The sequence below is a fragment of the Ochotona curzoniae genome, unplaced genomic scaffold (assembly GCF_017591425.1).
Source record: "Ochotona curzoniae isolate NIBS_2020 unplaced genomic scaffold, NIBS_Ocur_1.0 contig_2210, whole genome shotgun sequence".
Lineage (NCBI taxonomy): Eukaryota > Metazoa > Chordata > Mammalia > Lagomorpha > Ochotonidae > Ochotona > Ochotona curzoniae.
This window is the reverse complement of record NW_024465369.1, coordinates 36553647-36562595: the sequence shown is the minus strand read 5'-3', so window position 1 is coordinate 36562595 and position 8949 is coordinate 36553647. Positions and strand designations below refer to the sequence as shown.

Here is an 8949-nt window from a genome sequence, read left to right as displayed (position 1 = left end):
CAGGGCGGTTTGGGGAAGCAGAAATGAGGGTGTGTATCCTTCATCAGAATGGTTGGGATAGCAAGCTTTCATAATAAATAAGAGTTTCTGGAGGCAATATAAGCTTGAGGGAAAAAAAAGTACAAATCCATAAAGACTCAGAGGAAACCAGTGAGACAGTTCTATTTATTTGCATCTCCCTAGGAGTAAAAAGTGATTTTTAAATGCCTGAAGCCCTGCCCCCATCCCAGCTCACAGACATTGCATCTACAAAAATAATCTCTCAGGTGTATAAATATGCAGCACTTTAAAAGGAGCTGCTTTTCACTTTCAGAAACATTTTTCCCCCCAGTGGGCTGTAGAGTGCCACATTATTTTGCATTTGTTGTTTTAAAGCTCCGTAAGAGGCCGAATGCGTTAGACACACAAGTTCTTCACCGGGTCCTAGACAAAAGTTTCTACCCATGGCCGCAGTGATACGGCCTGCTTTGGAGGGACTGAGATGGCCACAATCCCACCCGAACAACTCCAAGGCCAAGGAGAGGCGGGGGAGGGGCACCGATACCACCCCTGGATCATTCTACCAGTTGCACCTTTTAAGTATCTGCCTCTAGAGCTCAAAAAATGAAGGCATCTGTGTGACATGTTTTCAAATGAAAGGCGATAAAAGTACAATGCTACGAGGTGCGTTAAAAAACATACAGCTGAAGCACAAGTGACTCAGACTTGGGAAGGATTGTCTTCATTCCAATATGGATACAAACTCTGCTCACAAAGGCAGCTGCTTCTAAGGCCATCAGAGGTCCCTCCAGCCTCCTGCTGCCAGCCTTGCCTGCTGACCCCGAGCCCTGGCAGCCCAGAGCTGTTTGCACTCGCCTCAGGGCAACTGCTGAGAACTAATGATTCAATTACCCAATCACAGCACGTGAGTGACTGCCTTGATGCATTATGAAGATAATCAGTGCTGGAAACGGCCATGTAAAGTGATTTTAAAAAATAAAATAAAATCCTTAAATCAGAATGCCACTTTTGAAATTCATTCAGGGGGAAAGAGGATTACTTAAAAAAAAAAATACTTCAAGTCCTTTATACTGGCCTGGAGGGAGCAACAGAACACTGGAAAAAAAAAAAAAAAGAACACATTCAAAACAAAACAAAATACCCGGACAAAACCAAAATCAATAATAAACATGTAAGGCACAGAACTACAAAGTCTGGTTGGGCAGCAAAAGGTTTCAGAGCCACATAAGGGGAAGAGAGAAAAACAATTCACAAAGTTTGCCATCGTCGGCAGGGGACGTGGGAACTTAAATACATATTCAAGTCTTTCCAAAGGTTTTTTTGGAGACGCGTGAAGGCATCAAAACGGTCTGTGGCCAGTCTGGCCCACATCAGGAGACAGTGTCTTTCAGCTTGGAGACTATCTTCTTGTCCTTCACTCTTCGGTTCTGAAACCAAATGGTCACTTGTCTCTCGGATAGGTTTGTGGCAGCCGAAATGCGCCGCCGCTTGTCCTTGTTAATGAACTTGTTAATGGCATACTCGTTCTCCAGTTCTTTGAGCTGCAGTTTGGTGTAGGGCACCCTCTTCTTCCTTCCCCGTCGGTAGACACACATGTCCGGCTGACTGAGGGTCACATCCCCTGGTACGAACAACAGCATGGGAAAATTAGACCAGGCTATTTGGAACACCTAGCTGAGGGCTGTGTGCGCATGTGTGTGCGTGAGTGGGGGTCTGTAAGGGTGTAGGGAATAAACAAACCAGACCGTTTACATTTTATTATTTACACCAACACTGTATTTACAGGTTATTAGGGAAAGATGATTTGTATTTGAAAACAAAGCCTAACAATTTGATGGAGCATCACGGTTTCTCAAACCAGAATCTTCACAAGCCTATGATTTGATGGCATCGTTATTGGGTCACTCAAAAGGTCAGGGTCTGCAAATGCCACTTGTGCGTGTGCACACACACAACTCACAACTCTGCTATTGCTCTGATTTCTGTGTTTGCAGCTCCTGGGCTTGGTCTAATAAGCGCTAGCGGTTACCCAGGAGCAGTCACGTTCTCACAAAATAGGGGCTCCACCCCATCGCACATCTTTAGTCAGGGAAGGAATGAGCAGAGTAAGGGGGTGGGGGGGGGGGAAGACGGAGGCTCTCAACTCGAGGAAACCGCACCTGTACCGCCCGCCCCAGTTAAAGGGAGTGAGAGCAGCCGTTTAAATCCTGGGAGGAGTTTACAGATTTCACACCAACTGGACAAACTGTTCCACCGGGTGAACCTTGGTCAGGCGTGGAGCACAGGCGCCCATTTCCAAGCAGGGGCGGATGCTTCTAATCCATTTTTCTCCTCTGGGTTCGCTCTTCACCTCCTCTCCCTAACTGTCCCCTCTCCCCCACCCCCTTTCTCTTTCCATCGCCCCTACCTGGAAAGGATGACTTCCAAAAGTGAGAACCTTGGGGCTGGTCCTTGGCGCAGTACACCTGGCTGTTCCACCCGTTGGCCAGCGTCCAGGACTGGTAGCCTTCCATGGAGATGTACGCTTCGTGCCGAGGCTCCCCGGAGCCAAAAGTGGACACCATGTCGATATAGCCCGGCACATGCTGGTAGGGACTGGTGTAGCCTTGGTAGAAAGACACTTCCTTAGCTCGCGTCGGCACCTCGTTTGCCGGCACACTGCCGCTCGCAAGGCCCGACACGTCCATGTACTTCTCCACCGGGAAACCGCCTAGGGAGGCATGCGGCGATGACTTGAGCGCGTTCTGCTGTAAGCCCACGCCGTGCGACATCCGGCAGCTGTAGTAGCCGTTGCCGAAGTGGTAGCCGTAGCCCAGCGCTGGAGCGCCGGGAGGCGCTGCGGCGGCGGCGGGCGCCGGGCACTCTTTGGCTGGGGGAGCCTCCGGGCGCGCCGTGACCACAGCCGAAGATGACGACGAGGCTGAGCCGGTGCGCTCCGAGGTTCCCGGGTAGGCGAAGCCAGAGGCCGCCGCCGCTGCCGCCGCCGCCGCTGCCGCCGCTGCCGCCCGCCCCGAATGTGTCCCGGCGAACACGGGCGAGGAGAGGAAGCCACGGCACTGGCCCGGCGCTGCCGCCGCCGCCGCCACAGAGGAAGAGGAAGAGGAGGCGGGGGCGGCTCCCGCGGCCCCACCGTCCCCGCGGAGCCCGTCCATGTCCCAGTTCCCGGAGCGGCTCATGGCCCGGCCTGGCCCGGCCCTGGCCCTGGCCCTGGCCCGGCACAGGACACCATGGCGCAGCGCGCCTCCTCCCTCCTCTCCTTTCTCTCTCCTGTGCTCGCTCCCGCCCTCTTCCCCTCTGCCTCTGCGAGCCTCCCGCCTCCCGCCCGCCCTTCAACAGGTTAGCTCATCGCGGGACGTTTATAAAAACGAAGTTCAGGTTGGGAGGGGGTCTGGGCCGGTCGGGGGGCCGCCTCCCGCCCCGAGGGCGCCGGCCTGGGGCTGTGCCATTGGCTGCGCGGGGCCACGTGGGGGTAGGGGCGCGGTAGGGGGGACCCCAGCTCACGGCCCGGGCCTAGCTGGACCCACCCACCGGGCCCCCACCCCTCCCCAACTCGGGGCACGGCCCACCTCCCATTCCCGCCCTCCTCCAGACCCCGGCTTTTGCGCCGCAGCCACCCCCACGAGTCGATTGCGCGACGGCCCATCCCAGGCCCTGCCTGTGACTGAGGCTGCAGCTGAGGCCTGCACCTCGTCTCAGCCACAGCTCTTTTTGCCACCTCTCCTCGGCTGGCCGGGCTGCGCCATCACATGAAGAGGAAGGACAACGCCGTTTGCATGATGTGGAAACTAGTGTTGACTACCGTGGCTGCAGCTGGCGTGGTCAGTCCGGCCTTTAGACCCCCAATGCGGAGAGGGGTGATGAGCACTACCTCTCGCATTGCTATCGGGCAAGGGGCATTTCCGACGTAGGAAACCGGTGGCGCCCGACCCTCCCAGTGCGCGCCCCAGAACGCTCGCGGAGCCTTGTGGAGGGTCGGCGGCAGAGATTGAACAAGTCCGTGAAGCAACCCAAGGATCCGGCCTCAGGCACGCTCAGCCCGACAGCTTTGCCCCGGAGAGAAAAGAACCTTGGATCCCGGGTCCACGCTCTTCCACTCAGGCCACCATCCCGGAGTCACCCTCCCCACTCCACCCCTCCCGCCCCACGAACTGGGCTCCCTGGCGCCCTGGCTCCCCTCCCCAGGCCGGGGAGAAAAGCGAGCTGCAGGTCGCTCTGCCTCCCGCCGTCGCCGAAGCTTCTGCGCCTCGCCCGCGGCCGGGGCGACTGGCATCTTGTGTTTTGCTGCCACCTCCCTCCCCACCCGTTACTCACTCCCCAATCAACTGAAAACCTTATTTTCCCATGGGCTTTGTCTCTGCTGAGCTATCTACTGCACGGGTCTGAAAGGGGGCGAATTAGGGGCACCTTTTCTAAGGGAAAGTCGGGGCTCCTGGTAGGGACAACCCAGAGTAACTGAATCTCTTTCCACCGATATGGTGGGCGCTGGCAGCGCTGCTGAGGAGGTTAGGCCTGGCTCCGGAACTCCACTGCTCTCTGCACCGCTTCCTAAGGTCCTCTGTCTCAGGACCTTAGCCCACGATCGACCAATCCCTTTTACTCTTAGTAAATAATAGGGGCGCTTGTGTGCCCTGTGGTGACTGCAAGAGTGTCTTAACAGGAACAGTAGATGCCACGAATGAAAGGCTCTGGGCGGGTGTGAGAACTCTCGGCGTGAACCTTTTCCCGTTCTTTGGCGCCAATGTCCTAGGCCAGTCTGTTTCCTAAAACAATCAGTCAGGAAAACCCAAGCCTAGTGAGGCTAGCGTGTCACCTAGCCCGGCTGTTCCCAGGCTCCCCGAGTAAGATGAGGAAATCAGGGAGGCCCTCCTGGGCCCTGCCCTGGCATTTGCAAGGTGGGCTGCTGCTGGTGTTGGGAGTGTTGACACGTGAAAAGCAGTAACCATAAAAGGCTCAAATAAAGGGGAAAGTTATGAGAGGGGTGCTGGAAGGAAAAGGCAAGAGAATTTGTTTGACCTTTTTGAAGTCCTAGACATGTTCATGATTCAATTCCAGCCGGGAAGGACCTGAGCTGGACAGGACATCTTAGGGAGTGGGGTTCCTGGTGAGAGTAATTTTGAACTCTTGGTAGAAGGCAGTGGAAAGCGAGCAATGGAAGCTGGGCTGGTGCTTTTAAAAAGCCAAACCAGATCAGGTGACAGTTTTGCTGTTTTGGTTTCATTGGGTCCACCGTTCCCAAACATTTTGGTTCCAAAGTGTCTACTGTAGGTCACCCTGAAGCGCTTCTCTCTCCCTTTTTATCCCTCTTTCCTGAGAGGTGGAAAAAAAAAAACAAGTAGATACATTAAAGGTTTTATTTATGAACTAAAAACTGTTCTTGAAATATTTTTAAGACAACTGGAACCAACGAACTTTCCATCTCTTAAAAGTAAATATGCCAATGGTTTTGTGTACTTGAGCTTTTGTTCCACTTACTTTCTGCTAAATACATTTTAATAACCAATTTACACTGAAATGCAAGTAAAGTGCAGTTCAACACCCCCAAATTCCATTGTGCGGGACTGGGAGGAAAGCTCAATGAACATCCCCTTGGAAAGAGACCTTTTCATGCTCTGAGACACTGCTGCGTGCATGCCCCTCTCACCTCAGGACTTGCAGGTTCTCTACGCACCTCAAAAGGTAACCATGGCCTTGAAAGGTCTGGAATAACTGGCAGCTTTGCCTCTTGCTGCCCTAATGTCAAACCTATTTCTAGCGCATGCTTTGAGGCTCCAGCCCAGTGGGAAAAGGTTATCCTTTGGAAATGGCCTGAGTGGATTTCTAAATTCAGCACTCTTGGGCAGCCGCTGCTATCAGCTCCTGGGACTGCTTTGTCTGTGAACTAACACAACAGTTGACAAGCTAGGGGTTAGTAGACACAGGAGGAATTTTGAGATGGATATGCTAAAACATTTCATCTAGCCTATATTCCTTATCTCTGCAATGATTTCTGATTTAATCGCAACGGGATCATTTTGTTAGCTGACCAGGAGCACTTGGATTTTGGCGTGGGTGTATATCATTGGATCTTTAGCAATAAATGCGGATTTTGTTCACAAAACATGCGCAGGTTTTGTGAAGCTAGTTTTGTCACCTGTCCTGATTTTTGTGAAAACAAAACAACAACTCAAGATGGCTCTTTGTTGGTCACAGTGCCACTAGGTGCCCCATAGGCTCATTCTGTGTCCTCTGACAGTTCCCTTGTAGGGAATCAGTGTTGTCCCAGAGAGCACATCCCTCCCCCCACACACTTTTATTCCCCTTGTAGATGATCTTCCAATTCTGCTTGCCTTGAATTGGGTACTGGGGGGATGCAGGCTGTGTTTAGATTTATTGAAGTTGCTGCACTTGCCAAGACAGCAGTGAGCTCAATTAGCCACATAATCGGCGGCCATTAAGGCCAGGATGAGAGGGTCCTATCCAAGTGGGGTCCTGGGGACTCCTTTGAAAGCATTTGCCTTGATGGCCACACCAGGAAGTGCAGGACACCCTTCTAATTAACTTGTAAGGAGCCAAAGATTCTGTGTAGAAACAGTCTAAGCTCCTGGGAAAACCTCGAGGCACTGGCGGAAAGGTATTCTTAATCAAGGCTGTGTCTGATCAACTTGGGAGTTAACTTTCCCTCCCCTATGTTTTTTTTTCCCCCGGAAATATCAAAAACGAAAATATCAATAACGAAAAAACTTAGTGTGAGGGAAAACAAAAAGGGGGGGGGGGCTTGAAAGAGCAGCCAGACCCTGATAACCTGAACATTTGGGCACTTTCTTTGACTTACCTGTATCATGTTTATCAACCGATATTAGCCCTCATGAAATGAAAAATTAGCAACAGCAGTATCAAAGCCCTCTTCCCAACCCAAGTGATACTTTGTAAAGTCAGGCTTGCCTTCCTCCGAGCAGCAGGCCCTTGCCTAGGATCTAGAGAACTCAGCCCTTGGCGGGAATCAAACCACCAGCGAATTCCTGTAAAGAGTGGCACTCATGGCTACGGGTGTGTGTATGTTGAAGGTGAATGGGTAGGGCCAGAGGACCCGGGTAATTTGTTTTCTTTTTAGGTAAATAAAATCTGGGACTGCAATTTGCTACCGTTTCGTCCGACCTCTCCAGGTTGTCTTCCAAACGCACTTCTTTCACTAAACTATTTTGAAAGCTAAGGTCCAGGAAAATGTTCATTCTGCCGGCTGTTGGAGAGAACAGAAACCAAGGCCGTCTACCCGTCTCCATTCTTCCGAGTCTGCTGCTGTTTGGGTGGGGGAATGCGAGCGGTGCTGACCAGGAAGAGGATGAAGGGTAGTGAAGTGCCTAGCGCAGAGGGTGTTGAGAGCCAGGCAGGAGACTGCGCGCGGTCGCGCTCTGCCGTGCCCGGAGGAGCGCAGTTCCCCGCGCCCGGCGCTAGATGTCCCTGCAAGTTTTCCGGTCGCGTGTGAGCCACAGTCGAGCTTCAGGGAGAAGGCGGGTCCGCTCAGCCAGCGGAGTGCAGCGCGGAAGCACCTACCTAACCTGCCCCTCACCCGAGCACGTCCCCGGTGGGACGCAGGATGGCGAAGCAAGGAGAGACAGAACCAAGCAGAGGCACAGGGGAGGCAGGGGGAGGACCGGATGCCCAAGGAGGGGGCGCGTGCAACGCTACTGTGCCTCCAGGCCTGGAGCCCCCAAAGCTGCTGCTTCTCTTCTAAACCGAAAGTTTCCGCGGCGGGTGCGCGTCGCGCCCAGCCTACAGCCCCCGCGCCCGGGACTGGCAGCTCAGGCTCCGGAGGTGCTTCCCACTCCGCGTGCCCCGGCAGATTGGGAGCGTGCATCCGGCTGCAGGCACTCGCGGTGATGACCCTGTTGTCCTGGGCTCTGCGGCGACCGAAAAAAATCTAAACTGAGGCGGGCGGCCGAGGGGCTTTCGCTGCGGCGTTCCCAGAGCCCTCCGCCTCGGGCCGGGACAGACTTTTATTACCTGCACTCTGAGTGAGGCCAAAGGGTTTAGCACTTTACCTCGGAGGACTCTCCGCCGCTGGAGAAACAAATATTTAGTCTGCAGGCCTGACCAAGAAAAAAGTAGGCCTCTTTTATATTGCTCTTCTTCAGGAGCAAAAAGCGCTTCCCCACCCCTCATTTCCAGTGGACAAAATCGTAACTGTGCCCCTCTCCTTTCTTCCTAAAACGTTCCTGCAGGACACAAGGACGTGTGTAGGATTCATGTTTGGCTTTATTACGTGGCCCTTGTGCAAGAGATAGTGAGTGCGAGGCCTTGAGCGCTCTGGAGGATGCGTGAAAACACTGGGGACATTGGACAGGCCTTGCCCAAGTTCAGCTTCCACGTTCCGGCAGAGGCTGCGAAATCCGGGTGTTTCTGCAATAAACACTGACAGAACTTTCGCCATTTTCTCACCCTTGTCAACCCAGGCTTCTCATTTGCCAGGTAGGTCTGCATTCACCCCCAGCAAGAAGAGCTCCCCCCAAATGGCACTGCCTTAGGACAGCAGCAGAGACAACTTTAAATCGCAAGTGCCTGAACCTCAGTGGCCGAAGTCTCTGAAAAGGACGGGGCTGAGTTGCCCTGATAGCTTTTAACAGTGCTTGCAACCGCATTGCACGGGCGTTAGCAAACAGTGCTGCGGCGGCGAGTAGGTGTGGAAGCCAAATAAACGAAGGGACATTACATATTGCAATGGAATGTTCACTGGGCCTCGTGAAACATTATTGTCAGCTAAACGCGGTTGAAGGAAAAATTATAGGTGTCTTACTGCGTTCAGTCTCCCTGACGTGGTCTCGAATGTGCTTCTTGCAATCAACGTGCTAGAAATGCAATACTAATGTTACTTTAAAAAGTTCTCAAAATCACTCCTCCATGAAGAATCTTTGAGAGATAGTTTCCTTTTTCAAGCAGACGAGGTCCGGCGTGGTGCCGCAGCCTTTGCGACCT

General features: G+C 53.2%; 1 protein-coding gene across 1 annotated transcript; it reads right to left on the bottom strand.

Moving 5' to 3' along the window:
* Positions 1 to 1370: 1370 nt before the first annotated feature.
* On the bottom strand, positions 1371 to 3176 carry HOXD13 (homeobox D13). Its single transcript, XM_040972100.1, has 2 exons — positions 2408 to 3176; positions 1371 to 1621 (listed from the first exon to the last, which is right to left on the bottom strand). Exons 1-2 carry the CDS (start codon positions 3174 to 3176, stop codon positions 1371 to 1373), a joined length of 1020 nt encoding a protein of 339 aa, XP_040828034.1.
* Between the last annotated feature and the right edge of the window lie 5773 nt (positions 3177 to 8949).

Coding starts and splice junctions, on each gene's coding strand:
- HOXD13 (XM_040972100.1), bottom strand. CDS start 3,176: ATGAGCCGCTCCGGGAACTGGGACATGGACGGGCTCCGCGGGGACGGT. Junction 1,622..2,407: donor TTGGAAGTCATCCTTTCCAG/GTAGGGGCGATG, acceptor TGTTCGTACCAG/GGGATGTGACCCTCAGTCAG.